This window comes from Chlorocebus sabaeus, chromosome 11 (assembly GCF_047675955.1).
Source record: "Chlorocebus sabaeus isolate Y175 chromosome 11, mChlSab1.0.hap1, whole genome shotgun sequence".
NCBI classification, from domain to species: domain Eukaryota; kingdom Metazoa; phylum Chordata; class Mammalia; order Primates; family Cercopithecidae; genus Chlorocebus; species Chlorocebus sabaeus.
Window position 1 is genome coordinate 12,611,463 of NC_132914.1, and position 18,279 is coordinate 12,629,741.

The window sequence follows — 18,279 nt, forward strand, 5'->3', positions numbered from 1 at the left end:
ATCACATTTCTTTCACTTACTGCCACAAAAGCCAGCAGCGATTCACCAGGAGAACCAGAAGATGGGAACTCTTTTTTATGAGACGCCAAAGGGCTCTGTGTTTCCCAGCATGAAGGCTTCAGTGACAGAGTCTGGGAGGACAGCACAGGCAGCAGTATAATTTTCAGAATCCCCACGGATAGAGCAGAGCAACTCAATAGCAAAACCAAAACCCAGTAACAAGACATCCCCAAGTCCCACCTTAATGGGACTTTTGGTAGCCTTTGGAACAGGGAAAACCCAAAAATAGCCAAGAGGTATTCACCAGAAAGCCTGAAAGTGGGAGCGGTTTTGCTCATTCCTAGTACCGGTAGTGAGTGCAAGTGGCCTCGAGGAGGTCTGAAAGGTGTAGAGTTCTCTGGTCTCTGTGAACTCTGCAACTGACCAGCCACATTGATGGCCAGCTTTCAAGATAGCTGTGGAGAAGCTGCTGGGAGTGGAGACACATTGAAAAGGTTAGGGACGGCCGGGTGTGGTGGCTCACTCCTGTAATCCCAGTACTTTGGGAGGCCGAGGCAGGTGGATCACCTGAGGTCAGGAGTTCGAGACCAGCCTGACCAACATGGTGAAACCCCGTCTCTACTAAAAATACAAAAATTAGCCAGGCGTGGTGGCGCATGCCTGTCATCCCAGCTACTCAGGAGGCTGAGGCAGGAGGATCGCTTGAACCCAGGAGGCGGAGGTTGCAGTGAGCATGGATCATGTCACTGCACTCCAGCCTGGGTGACAGAGCGAGACTCCATCTCAAAAAAAAAGAGAGAGAGAGAAAGAAAGGGATGGGGCAGCAGAGGCTTAGATGCAAGGTCTCCCAAAGGAAACAGAAGCAGGAGATTTCAGAAAGCCAGCTGCCATTTATTTGAATGCTACATGAAAACAAGAGAGGGCTTGCTAAGGCTGGAACCATGTCATTTCTTAAAAATTTAGGAAAACTGTCTACAGATGAAAACGAGCAACAGAAAAGTAGTGAGGTCAAATCCCACACCAAGTTTTTATAAGATAAAGGAGCAGAAGGAGCAGAATAGCATCCCTACAGAAAGTGTGCCAAAACAACATGCCGTTAGAACAATTCAAAACTGTACTTACCTCTAAATGAGCTAAAAGGTAAGAAAAAGATATGAAGCGTGGGGCAAACACAACATCAATCAGAATTAGAAAAACTTCCAAATGAGATGACAGAACTCTGGAAAGAATTAAAAGTAAAATAAAAATCATTTCAGAAATCAAGAGTAAACTAGTAAGAATACAAGATGAATCTTTACAAAAGGTGATTTTTTTAAAAAGAGAAACACAAGGGGGAAGCAGGAAATTTTTTAAAATGAAGAAACAAGAAAGGTTTTAAAAACAACTCAAGAAAAAGTGACAAATATTGAAGAAACGCAAAGAAATTTCAACATGTGGGTAATAGGAGTCTCTGGGGGAAAAAAACCATAAAGGAAGCTTTAGTCTGCATTGCTGCACTCTCTGCCCCTGTCTTCACATGGCCATCTCCTCTCCTCTGCGTCTCTCTTCTGTTTCCATATAAGGACACCTGTCATTGGATTTGGAGCCCACCTGCATGATCTTGAGATCCTTAATGACATCTGCAAAGAGCCATTCTCAAATTAGGTCTTATTCACAGGTTCTGGGGATTAGGACGTGGACATTTCTATTTGGCAGCCAACATCCAGCCCTCTCCAGTCACTGAGCTAGTAACTGACAAAAACAGGATTTGAATTTTGTTTTTTCATTTTATTATAATGTGGTTAAGATAAATTTTAAATATTTCCATCAAGTTAGCAATTCTTGCCAACAAAAGTGGAAAGCATGACTTTATATATGTATATATATATAAAGTCAGAGCCTCATTCTGTCACCCAGGCTGGAGTGCAGTGGTAAAATCATTGCTCACTGCAGCCACTCCTAGGCTGAAGCAGTTCTCCCACCTCAGCCTTCTGAGTAGCTGGTACTTCAGGCATGCACTACCATACCTGGCTAATTTATTTTGTTTTTCAAGGAGATGGGGATCTTGCTATGTTGCCCAGGCTGGTCTCAAACTCCTGGCCTCAAGCAATCCTCTAACGTTGGCTTCCCAAAGTGGTGAGATTACAAGTGTGAGCCACAGGACCTGGCCAACAGCATGCTTTTACAAATAGTAGGATAGCAGGAGGCCAGCCTGCAGACCACCCAGAGACCTCAGCCCATCTCACACTCTGCCCAACCCCAGGGGAGCATTTTTGCACTTAGTGGATTAGCATTACTTGCTTCATCCATGATGGGCCTCTCATGCTCTTCACAGATTTTCCTGACTCTTATGTCAAAGTTAAAAAGCAGACATCGGCCTTTCTCCAGAACTCAGCATCTTCGCATCTATATTGTAACACTCATACCTTTTCTAGCACAGAATGAAAAGCACCTTTGAAGAACCGTAAGCCATGAGTGAGGACGGCCAAAGGGAGTGAGGGCTCCTACCTCTTGGCACCCCTACCATCCTGCCTCCAGGACCCCTGCCACCTACTTGGGAGTCTGCCCTTAAAACTCGAGGTTCACCTGACTTATTCCTCCCCACTCATTCATCTGACTGCCCACCAAAGCTAAGTGTGAACAGCCTGTATTGATTTATCATTTTCCTTTTGCCTACTTCCTCTGGTACAGAGATCTTCATGCTTGCATCCAAGTGAATGATGTAAAATCCCAGGTGGGCTGACAGAGCCAAGGAGAAAGGTATTCTGCAGCAAGGGAGGGCCTCCTAATATGAGCCTTGGAGTCTCAGAGGAGCCCAGGGACAAAGCACGAGACGTCCAATTACGTATCTGTTGCCCTGGAAGGGGAGAGACGGGGTTCAGTTTGTGGTGGTGTTTAGTTTTCCTGACGCCAAGTGACCATCTTAAGCCAGAGGATTAGTAACCTTTACAACTCTAATACTGGGGAATAGATTAATAACTGGTGAGAAAAAAGATTACAGCTTTTTTATTGATAGGTCTATAAAAGCTATTTCCCTATGAATGTCCTCAGAAAGGAGGAATAAAGAGATGAGATAGAATGGAATAGAAAGAAGTCTGTCTCTCACACACACACACAGAAATGCAACACAATTATCTTTAAATAGAAGTTGCTTCTCCAAGTTTGTTTTTTGTTTGTTTGTTTGTTTGATGAGGCGTCAGCAACGCTGTTAAAATGATTTCATCCTGCCTGTGTGTCACAGCAGTCTGCCCCGCGTAATGCTGAGTCAGCGGCAGCCCAGACAGCCTTTTGGTGGAGAGTAGATTCGACACCCAAAGGCAACCAACGGGGCCTTTGAAAGCACTTGGAAGCGCTCTCCAGAGAGCCAGGGAAGAGGACAAGGAAGAAGAGGGCGCAGTGGAATTCTCCTTAAAAGACGACATCTACTAGAAAAGCCATGCCTTGGAGGTGTTGTAGGTCAGATCTGCCTTGGGGCCCTGTGTGTATTTTCTGAGGTCTGTTAATGTAAAAGTTCATTTCACACTCCCTTCTCCCAGCATCCCCCTATCCTGCGCCCACACCTCCTGTCCACCTCCTGGAATTCAGTGATTATCCGGACTGTCTCCATCCTGAGAAGAGGCTTTTTAAAATTTCGCAGGAGAATAGAGACACCTGAGAGGGATGGGAACAGGCGCAGCTGAGCCACACAAAGCCAAGCCTCCTCCGTGCGAGTGACGGGCGGATCAGGTCCCTGTTCAGAATGAGAATGAATTTTACTCTGGTTACACTTTGCAAAGGGATGTTCTACAGACTGTGCCGGGCACCAGAGATGGTCCATGTGTGGTTTAAAAGAGCAAGAGAGGAAAGAATGTTCATCCTCCTTTATTCAGGCACCTTCAGGAGAGTATCGGTGTTCTGTGAACCCTGCAAATCCCGCAGGATCTTTATGTTCTCTGTACCCCATCCATTTCCGCTGAGGATTACAAACATTCTTGCACCAACTTTCCTCTAGCAGTTTCGATTTCTCAATAAATCTGTTTGAGGAACATTTCAACTCTTAATATCTGTTTTCCTGCTTTTTTTTTCGTCTTAAACTCAGGCTTCTTTGTAAGCAGACATAGCAGTAAGTTTGATAATAAAAATGGCCTTTTTGCCCTGCAGTATAGGAAATGCTGCCTTAATGCCTCTTTGCTTTAGAAACTCATCCTTCTATAGCATCTCTCCTTGCATAGCCAAGTTGCCTCATTTTACATAAAGTAAGGTTATTTGCAGTGATTGACCTTAACTACTATGAAGAAAAACTTGCAATATGTTAGCAGTGATGTCTGTAATACCTGAAGAAGGGACATTCCCTATTTAAGGTCAGGAATGTGTGTTTCAAATACAGAAATGACAGCTCAAACATTTCATTGTTCCCCCTTCTAAGTGAGAAGAGGACACCCTTCCTATCTCTCTTTTCTGTTTTTCTCCCCAAAATATCAAGAGAGATATATATTTCTCTTCTGAAACCTTATTTGGTTTTTGCATTACATCACAGGTACATATTGTCAGAACCATTTGCATACACAAGACTAAAAAAATATACTAAACGGATTCTCCAGGGATCCATGGATAAATTTAAGGTAGTCTATAAACTTTGAAATCACAGGCAAATATTTGTGTGCATGTGCCTGTGCATTTTGAAGAGGGGGGGGTTGTGAACTCTGGCTGAATTCTAAAAGAATCCTGTACCTTCTTCCTAAAGCTGAGAAGTACTTGCTCTAATCTCTTCCTTACTCCCTTATTGCTGTCCCTTCCCCATTGTCTTTTTTTAAAAATACGGACTTTAATTAAAATGTTGATGCTTAGATCGCTATACATTTTCTGCATTGATTTTCATTTTTAAAATATTGCGTTACATGACTTAATTACTGAAACTTTGTAAAGGCACCCCTTAAATTTTGCACCTGAGGCAAATGTCTTACTTGCCTCAGCCTAGCCTGGGGCCTGAGTGGGCTCCTCCTTCTGCCTTCTTTCCTCCTGCCTCTCCCTGATCCAGGCTGTTTTCCGCAACCCCACCTGAGTCATTTTCCCAGCTTGCACTCTGACCATTCAGTACCCTCCTCAAAGCGCTGTACTGGGCTTCATAGCTCCTGCCAGAGCCGTCGCACACCTTCTAAGAATGCTCGCTCCAGCTTCTGCGGCCCCAGGGAGCTGCTGAAAGTATGTTGGTCTTCTGGAGACATGGGACAAAGTGCAGCTCATCTACTCTCCAGTCCTTGTCCTACCCAACTCCCCAAAATGCATTGCGCACTTTCTGTATACCAGGTGCTGTGCAGCATCTCTATAGGGATCACCTCATTTCATGCTCACATTTGCCCTAAGAGGTAAGTACTGTGCTGGACTCCATTTTACTTCTGGGGAAACGGATTCAGACACGTAACTTACCCAGCGCTAGTAAGTGATGCAGCCAGTATTTTAACCCAGGACAGTTTGACTCTGAAACCCAAGGTCTGATCTAAAATGCTACATGCCTTTCACCACATTGGACTTGCTGCCCAAAAGCAAAAATGAGAAGAAATCTTCTAAGTCATGTTTGCGAGGCTGAGTGGCAAGCTCTGGGTCAGTTTTGCTGTCAACAGGTTTTCTGCTGAAAAGCCCTTTGTAGCTAAAACCAGGTAAAAGTCAGAAAAATCCACAGAATGAAGTTTATAAGAAAAAAAAAAAAAATCATTCGAGGGAATTGACTGTGACTTGGGATCTGAACATGAACATACAGTGTTCTTGTTCTTGGACTTCTGGCTGAAAGACATGAGTATAACCTTCCAACCTCCACTTGGAAACTTGGTGCTGAGATACAGGCTAACCTTGAGGACAGAAATAGGAAATGTTTTGGAACTTCCAATTCCCTAGTGACAGAATTTGTTTGCAGAAAGCAGCTTTGGTCAGATAGCACAGTCAAGGTTAGAGGCAGACCCAGAGGAGCGAGATGTGGAGCCTGTCAGAATGCATCCGAGGCTGGCCTGGGGGTTTTGAGCAGATTTGCAGAGAGCAGGCTGGTGGGGAAGGGAAAGGAGGCAGAAAAGGCTCCGGAAAACTGCCTCTGGGAAGCAGCTTGAAGGGCTCTGAGGACACTTGGTTTTCTTTTGAAGGGCAGAGTACAGGGAAGAATTCTAAGTAAACCCTGCCCTTGGCAAGCAGAGGTCAGAAGGTGCTCTGCGGGCCCTGAGCAGAATTCGGGATCTGCAGCTAGACCAGGCCTGCCATGAGAAGTTGAGTTTATGGTTTATTATTCCTCATTCGCTTGCATTTTTACAGTGCATTTTAGAGTGCAAGGCACTTTTACATCCATTATTTCCTTTAACCCAGAGGAAGTTCACTGGATAATACAAAAAGCCTGGAGCTGGAGTTTTGGTCTTTAGGTTCATTGTGACCTTGGGAAAGTCCCTCGGTCTCTCTGGGCTTCAGTTTCTTCTGAAAATACGGTTGTGCCAGCTTTAGCTCCCTCGCAGAATAGATGATGGCATGGCATGGATGCGCAAGCATCTGGTAATGTTTTGAACTGCACAGAGTTGAGTGTCCTGACCATCAAAGCCGGAGCTGGAGTAAGTGATGAGATGTGTCGGGGAGGAGAGGGGTGCCAATCACAGACTGCAGAGCTGGCTCAGATGTGGACAGCCTAGGAAAGGAAATCTTTGGCCGTACAGTCTGGCATTACCTGGGGACTGTTACGTGCCAGGCACCATGTGCAAATCACTGTGAAATCCCCTTCAGCTACCTGCGTGGACGTTTTAACTCTTAACACATGTACCTAACAATTCACAATTTCATCTCCCAGAAGGTGGAAGATGCATTGAGGAGCATTGCTAATTTGGACTCAACTCTGACAAATGAGGAATTGTCTGGAAAAGTAGAAATGATAGGAGAGGGTGAGAATAAAAACATGATCTTAGGATTGGGGAAGGGAAATGAGAGACGTGAACAGATGTGTTTTCTTGACTTCAGGCAAATCTTTAAAATTTAGGAAAAAGTACTTAGGATCTCATGATCTGAATGCGGAGACACGACTCAGAGCCATTTGGGCTGCTCTTGAGAATGAAATCCTGGCTTGTCAACTGCACATGACCCTCATTGGAATAAGAAGGAAGGGAGACAACTAAAGAAACTTGATGAGGCTATATTGGGGATATTCTCTGATGAGCTCAATTTTTAAATAGGGGTGTGTGTGTGTGTGTGTGTGTGTGTGTTTTGAGATAGAGCCTCACTCCGTCACCCAGGCTGGAGTGCGGTGGCGCGATCTCAGCTCACTGCAACCTCCGCCTCTTGGGTTCAAGTAATTCTCCTGCCTCAGCTTCCCGAGTCGCTGGGATTACAGGCACCCACCACCACGCCCAGCTCATTTTTGTATTTCAGTAGAGATAGGGTTTCACCACGTTGGCCAGGCTGATCTCAAACTCCTGACTTCCAAGCAATCCACCCACCTTGACCTCCCAAAGTGCTGGGATTACAGGTGTGAGCCACCACACCCATCCCTTAAATACTTTTTTTAATATAAAAGTAACACATGCTTAATAGAATTGATAAATAAAAAGGGAAAAGGAGACAGAGAATATCACCTACAATTCTACTGTATCAATTGTTTTGAATATTTTTTATGTTGTATTGTATTTTTCTATGCATTGAGATTATCATATATGTACACATACTATTTTTCAATATGAATACATACTCTTTATCATGCTACTGTCTGCATTAATTTTCTATCATAGATATTGTCAGTAACTATTATTTAACTATTTCCTTATTGCTGTTCCTAGTTTTTCATTATTAAAAATAACACTGCAACAGACATCTTTGTGCATGAAAGATTCTTCCACATACTAAGTTATTTCTTTAAGGTAGATTCTGAGAAGTTAACATTTACAGGGTTCTTAAAATATCACTAAGTTGTTTGCCAGAGAGATGATGCCAATTTATCTTCTCACTGTTTTGTGAGTACCAGTCTAATGAGCTCCGATTTTTAAAAAGATGTATATAATGGATGAAAAAGCAACTTAATGAAAAGAAACATATAAAGGAGAGTTTCTTAGCTCTAGAATTTTAAAACTTGAGTGAGCTGCAAACCATGGAATACGCTTAAGACAACAATAAGTGTGGGCAGCAGTATAAGAATAAGCATGATGTCAGCCTGCTGATGGAGTTGGATGGCGTAACATCAGCAAATGGCAAAGAAACCAAAACTGTTCAACTTCTTTCTCTCTCCCATGAAGGAGAATGATTGTCAGACTGAAACAGGTAGTGCAAACACTGGCAGAAGGGAATTGAAGCCCGAGATGGGTGAAGTGATTGAAAAGCCAACTAAGTTCTGAATAAATGTAAGGCTCTTGGCCCAGACAAATGATGTCCCAGGGTCGAGAACTCAGAGGGGTGAAAGATAAGCCACTGGCAGTGATCCTTCAGGGTTGTGAAAAATGGAAGCTGTACTGAAAGAATGTAAACTGGTGTTAACCTGATTTTAGGAAGAGAAGCTGGGGAAAATGTGTGTGTGAAATAAAACAGCTAATCTGATGGAACTTCCGGATGAAATTCGGGACAGATTTTCAAATATACATGTTACGAGTGGAAGACATTATCACTTTGGAACCGGCCATCTGCTCCTCAACCTCTCTCCTCATCCTCTTTAATAAGGTTGCTCTAAGTGTTGTAGTTGCTGTATTTCAGGATATCAGGAAGGCATTTCATTGAATTTCTGATGGTGCTTTCATGGATGAGCTTGGAAAATGTCCAAAAACCAGAGTATTTAGATGGATTGATAATTGAACAACTCTTCCGAAAAGGAGTCAATAACTTGATCAGTATCCATCCAAAAGGAGGTGACTGGTGTGTCACCAGGGTACTCCTATCTCAGCCCTATATAATCTGTACTTTGTCAGTAACCTGTGGAGGTGACAGATGCTTAGCAAAGCTGTAGATGATGTGAAATTATAGTATAGATGCTAGAAATAGATGGAAATCTGGAGAGACGGCAGCAGGCTGAGATGATGGTTAAAAATAATAAGATAAAATGCAGTATCAATTAATATACATTCTTATAGTTGGGTTCCAAGTGCTAGCTATACATATGCAGGTAGAGTGAGATTATAAAGGTGATTATAATAATAACAGTACAAAAGCAATAGCTAATGTTTATTAAGTGATTGCTCTGTGCCAGATATTGGCCTGTGTGTTTCATATCATCATCATTTGTATAATTTTACTCTGTACTAGTTTTATGTCATCTGAAAATTGTATAAGTACATTATCTATGATTCAGTGATATTTAATTCACAGGTTGAAAGTTGTCCTCATTTTCAGTTGACGCCAGCAAGACACAGAGAGGTTAAGTAACTTGTACAAGGTCACACAGCTGGGAAATAAAGGTTCCATGCTTTTGCTCAGTGCCTGTATGCTTAACTACTGTGAAATGTTTTCTTTTTAAAATTTAGTCATAAATTTAATTTGATGTCCTGCCAAACGACCAAATAAGCTTAGAGAATTACGTAGTTTTTAATGTGGGCTTGGAGCCAGATCACCTGGATTCAAATGTCAGCTCTTCCATTTCCTGGCTTGGTGACTTTGGCCAAGTCATTTAACTTCCCTGTGTTCTAGTTTTCTCCTCCATAAATGGGGATCGTTCCTGTCTTACAGGATTGTTGCAGGGATTAAATGAGTTACATATGCAAAGCATTTAGAATGACTCCTGGCACATAGCAAGCCCTTGCTTACAAGTAAGTGCTTTGCTGTTATTAGGCTACACAAAAAGCACTATGGTGGGGTGTTAAGAGTTGAGACTGTAGAGCTAGACCACCTGGATCCCTGTCATGGCACCATCACTTCCATCTCCGTGTGCTACAGTTTTCTCATCTGTAAAAAAAGAATAATAATCATTGCAGTGATAAGATTCAGTGTAAATGTTCAATAATTGCTAGCTGTTATTATCAATAGAAGTATGTTGTCCAGAGAAAGAAAAATGCTAGTCCTGTTCCTACTGCTGCATTTGGGAATTGAAGCCACATAAGATCTCTGGAGGAGACAGGCAGGCAGGTTGGTGAGGGTCTACAGACTGCAGTGGAGGAGTTAGCTTTGGACCAATTAAGAATGTTTCATCTGGAGGGAAAATGACTAAGCAAGGACGTGGTAACTGTCCTCACTGTGTTGAAGGTTACAAAATTGGTGTGTGTCATTGAATCAAGTTATGAGACAACATGGGATGTTGGGAAAAGTCAGGGAATCAGGGGCAGGTTGATCCTGAGTCAGTCTCTTAACTTCCAAGCTTGAGCTTCCATCTTTCACATTTTATGATTCTGTCTCCAGCACGTAGAACCTAGAGCAGATTCCTATTTATACAGAAAGTTTGGATAAAGAGTGGTTTTGCTGAATGGCTACTGTAGCAGAAAAGCTTGAACTGAGTGTTGCTCAAATCAATAAAATCACCTAATGACTAAGCCCTGTGTTTTCTATCTTTTAAACTAAAATCAGAATGCAACAGATTTCACTGGGCTTTTATGAGAATTACATGAAGTAATCTGTATGAAAGCACCTTATCAACTCTGAAGTACTACCCCAATGCAGGCAGTTATTTTGGTTGTTGCCATAGCTGGATTATAACTTTTCTAAGAATTAGAATATAATGAAACACTCTTAAGCATTAATCTGTCTTCTGTGATTCAGAAGATCCTTCAGGAAGTTACAAAATCTCAGGGTCATGGCCGTGGACATGGAGTAATTCTGTAGAAAAAGATCCCGGCTGTATTTGTATTCTTTGGCTTTTTGGATTCAAATTAAATAGGAGCATATTGACTACATTAAACCCTGAAGGGAACAGAGATCACATACTCTAAGCCCTTCATTTTATAGATGAAGTCACTGAGCCACAGAGAAGCTGAGTGTCCTGCCCAGAATCAAATGTTAATTCACGGCGGATCTGGGAATAAAATCCAGGGTCCTGTCTCCCAACATGTTTTTCATCATTAGTTGAAGAATATCTCAGAAAGTCTGAAATCAGGTGAAAATGTACTAATGAATGTGGCTGCCCTTAAAGCATGGAATTGAAGAAACATTAGAAATAAATTTAAGGGCCTGGGTGTGTCACCGAAGGATATGACACCATATACTTGACCTACTCGGGAGTGGGGGAGAAGTACAGTAGAATTTTTAGTAACTTTCGTAATCACAGCGGTTCATTTTCTCTGTACAACTTTCTTTTCAAATATTCTCTGAAACTAATTGGCATTAAAAATGCTGATCTTAGTAAATAGTCCTCCAGAAGCGTGATATGTACACAGGGAATAGGATAACATGGGTGCAGAATCATGGTCTCCCTCTCTCCTTTTTGTCCTTTTCCTAATCATCATTAACATCTATATTCTTCAACTTTGTTGAATTAAAGTTGCAAGAGATGGCCGTAAATAAAGCAAGTTATGTATGTGCCTCCCTCATTCTGCCCATGCAGCTTCTGTTCCGTTTGCAGCTGTGAGCCACGTAAGACTCTCAAGACCAAGCACCCATGAGTGCCTGGGAGCAAGTAGCCTGTGAAGGGAGGATTTTATTCCTGGATACATTAAAAGCAGAGTCCCACCTACACCTCCCTCCTCTTCCCATTTATAAATCTACTTCTCCAGGGATCTACAGATTTTGGGGCTATATTTTTAGTCTGTTGATAATTTGAGAAAGTCTCCAAGGATCTAAGTCTTGGATGGGTGGGAGTCAATTCACTGAGTCTTTTTTGAATCCCTAATTGATGTTCAAAACCAGTCTCGATTCTGGATCTGGATGGGACATGCATGTTGAAGTACAGTGTGATGGATAAGAGCACAGATTCTGGAACCAGATTGCCTGGGTTCAAATCTCCGCTTCTCTCATTACTAGGGTTATGTGACCTTGGACAAGTCCCTTAAATGCATCGGGCCTCAGTTTCCTAATCTGAATCCCTATCATAGGGTTGTGTGAGCATGCAGTTGAAAGAGCTAATATCTATTCATATAAAGTGCTTAGAGCAGTACTAGGTGCATAGTAGTGTTTAGTAAATGACTGTTAAGTAAATTAAATCAGCCTGATTAGAATTGCCTCCAGGTGCAAGGCTCTGTTCCATTTAGACACTGTAACACACAAGGTCTTAAGGGCTGTAGGTTTAAGGAAAAGGGGCTTCCCCCCCCCTCCCGGCTCAATTCTACACCACAACCTTTTTATTCTATTGAATTAAAAAGCAAGTAACAGTGGGACTTGACTTTTGAACACCAAAGTGTATCAAGCCTCTTTCCAGCTCGACGAACATGTCCACCTACTTCTCTCTTTATGCGTAAGGAAGAACAGCGACGCTGATAAATGTATTGAGTGGCCTGGAGCAGGTAGCTTGCTCTGTCAGGATCACTTTTGTATGACTGCTGGGATCGCCGCAGTCCCCCCTGTAACTTGCTAGGTCCCTCTTGTACACAAGCCCAGGGCATTCGCGTCGGTCCTGGTGAGGGGGTTTCCACACGGTGGCCCTGGTTGCTTCAGGGGCTGGGCTGTGGGAGAGATTAATGGGAAGTGAAAAGAGAAACTGTTGTGCTTAACCGGCAGAGCTGTTTGGAGTGTGACTCTTCTTGTATTTAGGGAAAAGATTACTCATGAGTATTTTCTTCCATAGAATATAAAGAACCTCAAATTACTACTTGCATCCCCCACCCCCTTCTCACCCGCCTCCCTCCATTGCAGCGTGTCCTCTGCAGAAACTTCAGCATTTTACTCTCATTTCCTCTCCCAAGCGGGATTCAGTTCTGTATTTGCTTTGAGGCCCTTGTTTCCAATAAGCCACCCCGTACTTTTTCCTGTTTCTGCCCAAGCATCTTCTGTTCTCTGGACCTCTCACCTCCAGGCACCTTCCTAGGCCCGAGGGACCAGACCCTGACGTATGTCCCCAAATGGGAACTCCCTGTGTGAAGGAGAGGAGGGTCCATAATAACAAATTGCGGTGCCATTCTTGTTCAAAGGTGACACCATTGACAGTAAGGAGTTGGGTTTAAGGATTTTACCAGTTTGAAAATGGAGATTTTGCTGAGTAACCCTCACTGCCACTCCTACCTCCCTGTGATTCCAGATATGTGTTTTCAAGGTCATTGGAGAGAGTTGGTACTTCCCATATCCGTGGACTGTTTTTAATAGGCATCACTTTCTGGCCAGTCAGGAGTCAAAAACAAAAACCTTTAGTGACTGTAGTTTATTCTAAAGATCATAAAGCAGTCACGTACCATAAATTATTTGAAATTCTCGTTTGTTTCCATGTGAAAAAAAAATTATCCTAAAAACACCAAGAAAAAAAAAAACTCTTAAATGCTCATCTCTAATGTTCCAGTGCCCAGTAGTTCTTTTTTTGGTGCACTACAAAAAACGGGTTTTGGTTTTGGGGGGCTTCCACAGGTTTAGAGTAAGCCAACTACCATTCCTCAAAACTGTACTTTGCAAAGGAGCCACTTGGAATGTCCAGAGGCCCTGGAGAATTTGAGCCGTTTGTTCCCCACTTCAGCAGGTAGGAAGAGCACCCCATGTAGCAAAGCAGATTGTTCTTTGGCATGCCTGCTTTAGGATGAAAGGTGATTTTTTCCAGGATCAAACTAAGGGACACTTTTATAACACACTTGTGAAGTCTTCTTAGCAAGTTTAAGTAACTTACATTGAAAGACGGAAGCTCCTCTTAGCAACACTGATGCCATTGCTCTATTTGAACTATTGATTCACACCATGTGATTTTAGAGAATGAAGATCCATTGAACATCTAGCTTCTTCTGACAAGCAGTTCTTAAATTTGGTCTCATGTCTCCTTTTGATTCTTAAAAAGTAATGGAGACTCCAAAGAGTTTTTGCTTATGTGGGTTATAGCTATCTGTAGTTACCATATTATTATATAAATTAAAACTGGATATTTACAAAATATTTATGAATGTAGCAAGTAAAATAGTAAGCCAACTCTATATTAATGCAAACATATATTTTAAAATACATTTTCCCAGACCAAAAGTAATTTGTGAGAAGAGTAGCATTGTTACACATTTTTGAAAGACTCTTGAAAGTCTGGCTTAATGGAAGATGTCTGGACTGTCATCTCTGTTTCTGCATTCAATCTTTGCAAGATCACAATGTCATATGCCTTCTAGAACATTCCACCTAAGAATGAGAGCGAAAAAGGCAAATAATTAATATTGTTATGATAAGATGTTTTACTTCATAGGCACCCCACAAAGGTCTCGGGAACCCTGATGGGTCCCGAGATCACATTTTGAGAACCACTGTTCTAACTGATCAAAGATTTCCCACAGCAGCAAAATAAAATAAAACTATAGACTCACAGGCTCCCAGAGAGCCAACCTGAGCCAACCTCTCAGCCTCTGCTCTGTACCCCTCTCCTGCCCACTTAGGTCCTACTCAGAGTTCAAGTACCACCCCACCAGGAAGCTCTCATGTCAGTGAGTAGAATAAAAAGACAGAAGACCTTTTATCCTTACCTTGCCCTCTTATTCGCAGAGGCCAGCCTGATGGTTTCCCAGAGGCTGAGTGAATTGCTCTTCCTGGAAGAAGTGTCAGGGAACATTTCATTAGTTGGCAGCTTTGGAAGGTCAAGCCCAGCTCTGGAACATTCTTTCTTCAGAAGGACGCTGGGCTACAATCAGATCAGCTCTGAATCTGAGGACCCTCCAACCACGCTGACATGTGTCATAGTTCTGAGCCCCCATGGGTGCCTTGGGCACCCTGGAACAGCGCCTGGAACTGGGCAAGGAAGGGCAGGTCTCTAAGACCTACCATCCCTTAAACACATAAAAAAGGATCTTTTTCTCATTTTGCCTCTAAATAAAAGCAAAAGTGTTAATCTGACAGCACACCCCAGAGTAGGGTCTGGTGTACAAACTGCTCCCTGGACCCCTCTTAGAGGCTGCTTCTGGGTTTGGAGAAGCCCCCGGTGGGGCGGCTCAAACAAGGGCTGGAGAGGGGACTCAGAGTTGAACATAAGGGCTCTTGAGATGTGGAGACTCATTTTGTTAACTATTCAGAGATCTTCTCCCTTTATTCCAGCTGTCTAACTGACAAGACCTTTCTCTCTTTCTTTCTGCCTCACGCTCTCTCCAACAGGCTTGCAGCCAATTTACTGGAGCAGGGATGACGTAGCCCAGTGGCTCAAGTGGGCTGAAAATGAGTTTTCTTTAAGGCCAATTGACAGCAACACGTTTGAAATGAATGGCAAAGCTCTCCTGCTGCTGACCAAAGAGGACTTTCGCTATCGATCTCCTCATTCAGGTGAGAGTCTGGACTCTTGGCATATGCTCCACTTGGAAAGTCTGTTAGTTAGTGGTTGGTCTTTACCACCCCTCACCCTGCCCAAGAAATCCCAACAGTGAGTCATCACAAGGAAGGGATGACGATGGAAGGAAGTTGAAGGAAGATTATACTGGCATGAGCCAGTTTGAGGAAAGAAGAGGAAGCGTTTACAGACCAAGGGGGAGAATTTTAAGCTTAGAAAAGGAACGCAGTTTAGTCCTACGGACACTGAAACTTAAGGGCTGTAACTGTGCCACTAAGAAGAAAAAGAATGCTGGCCATGGTGACTCACTCCTGTAATCCCAGCACTTTGGGAGGGCAAGGAGGGTGAATTGCTTGAGTCCAGGAGTTTGAGACCAGCCTGGGCAATGTAGCAAAACCTCATCTCTACAGAAACTTTAAAAATTAGCTGAGTGTGGTGGTGCACACCTGTAGTCCCAGCTACTCAGGAGGCTGAGGTGGGAGGATTGCTTGAACCAAAGAGGTGGAGGCTGCGGTGAGCTGAGATCGCACCACTGCACTCCACCCCAGGTGACAGAGCGAGAACTTGTCTCAGAAAAAGAAAACGATGCCATTCTGGCCCTTCGACTCTCTAAAAGAGATACCTGAGAGTGAGTGCAGGCTGTGAACTGCTCAACCGAAAACAAAGAGAGGAAGGAGGAGGACACAGAAGGGCTAGAAAAGAAAGTAGAAATGGGAGAACTGCCAATAAAGACTGGGAAATGGGAGATCCTAGTAGCCAAGGCCAGTTTAGAAAGGCTTCAAGTGGTTTCCCTTAGAAGCAGGACTCGTTTGAGGTAATGCATCTTGTAGCCTGTAGAAATCCTTAAAAATACAAGCGGAGGTCTCCTCGGGTTCATCTGACTCAGAAAGCTCGTTTAATTAAGGGTTCCTGAGACTGCGTTAGAAGATTTCAATTCAGTAACAAACATCTCTACCTGCAAAGTGTATTGCTCGTGTGGATAAGGCTTCAAAGATTTGTCTCCGTTTCATTTCCTGAACCCTGTGGATATTGAGAAGGTATCTGTGTGGAAACTACATATGTCAAAGGGGAACTGTGATCTCAGGTTTATGCCTCTTGCGGGATTAGTTACTGAAGTACTCAAGGCCCTCCTTTTACTGAATCCCATTGCAGACCTCGACTCTGATGTAACTTGACAAAGGGTGAGGATCCTGCAGAAGGTCTTGGCATAGTCCCTAACTATGTTCAACCTTTATTTACTCCTGGAGACCTGCCAGAAGTTAATAAACTAACCGTCATGAGGAAACATCCCTCAATATAGGAGATGAGATAAAGCCCCAGCACCCATATCTCCCCTGTTCTTCCCAATTGCCACAGACCGTTTATATGAAGAAATGCTAAAGGAGAAGTTCCCCAAAAGTAAGAGATGTTATTGAAACTTGAAAATTTGTATCTCCAAAAACAAGTAATTTGGAAGGGATACAAACATACCTGAAATATTTTGTCTCAGATCACCAATTCTTTATGTAATCTCACAGTAAGAAAACTATGAAACCACCATATAAATAAATAAAACTATCCTAAATAGTTCTTTTGAACTTATTACAAAATAATTCCCTTTTCTATTCCAGTGGAAACTCAGAGATATACTCAAAGAGGCAATGTTATATATCTGGAGGAAAAATCCCTACCTCTTTAGTGTTCCAATGAAACCATTCATGTAAAGCAAACAGGAAAATACAGTGGTGGGTTTTGACTTGATTTGACTTGGGCCTTGGGCAAGTTTTCCTCCCAAGTCTTCATAAATTTCCCCTTCATCCTATCTCAGGTGCTCCTTTTTATAGCTGGTTTATTTTCCTCCACAGTGACCTCTCAGCATTATTTGTGAAACTGGGTTCTCTGCTCAAAGCTATGAACAAAGATATGTGAAAATCTGTCCGCAGTTCCTTGCCACTTTGTCCAGTGTCTTTGTCGGGTGGGCCATGTGAAAGATGGTGCTGCTCTCGAGGAAGTTACCGTCTGGTTAGAGCCAGGATTGCATTGATCTAAAGGCCAAAGAAGGATGGAGGAGGGCGAGAGCAGAGTAGGATGGGTCTCAGGAGAGAAGGAATGGAGTTGGTTTGGACCGTGAAGAATGGGTGGGATTGAGTAGGCAGAGGGTAATTGGAACAGCATCACCAAGTATATTTGGGTGATGGTGAGAATGCCTACCTGATGAGTAGAAGAGGCAGAAAAGGCAGGAAGGCCTGATAAGCCTGATGCCCTAGAATGGATGTTGAGATGCTCTAGATCACAGTTAGGAGGTGGCAATAGACATTCATTCCATGAGTATTCACCAAGCAACTCTATGCCGGAGGTACACAGGTACAGGCTAAGGGAGTTCAGAGATTACAAGGGCCATTTCTAGCTGGATTATCAAACAGACCTCATAGACATGGTAATGGAGCCTGACTTTGAAAACTTGGAGAGGTAAACAAGAAGGAGATGAGGAAGTGTGTTAAGAAGGAGATATAGGCCAGTGTACATGGAAGAGGAATTCAGAGAGAAAGCTGCACTTGCTAGACACTCCCTTTGAAACATGGTCAAACATCCCTCACCATACCTCTCCGGATTGTCTGATTGCCTCCTCACATTTCAAACTGGTGGACTGTCTCCTGGAAGACGTCCCTTGACTCCCATCCCTATTTCCCTAATTCCACTCCACCTTCCTTTCTCCCATCTTGTTCTACCTCCGTCTGGGCTAGGTGCTGTTTCTCTTTTATCTTAGAGCATTCTCTACCTCTGTCATGGCCCTTGACACATACACACACACGCACATACAGTGTTATATACATTGTTTGATGATTGTTTGCTACTCTGGATCCCTCCCCTAGAGTGGAAAGTTCAATGTGGGCAGTGATTGTGTTCTATTAAGCCGCCAAGTCTCCAGTACCTAACACCAGGGCATGGCATCCAGGTGGCACTCAACAAATGCAGGTTGAATGATGACCCAGTTTGACAGTACCCAGGTTAAGAAGTTTGGATTTTATTTTACAGGGAATTGGAAACCACTG

General features: G+C 43.1%; 1 protein-coding gene across 3 annotated transcripts in view; it reads left to right on the plus strand.

Moving 5' to 3' along the window:
- Positions 1-18,279, plus strand: part of ETV6 (ETS variant transcription factor 6) — a 247,633-nt gene that overhangs the window by 177,469 nt on the left and 51,885 nt on the right. For all 3 annotated transcript variants that reach the window (XM_007967682.3, XM_007967684.3, XM_007967683.3), the window contains one exon: positions 15,079-15,243. In XM_007967682.3, the coding sequence (XP_007965873.1) occupies positions 15,079-15,243 (165 nt within the window). The remainder of the gene's footprint in view (positions 1-15,078; positions 15,244-18,279) is intronic.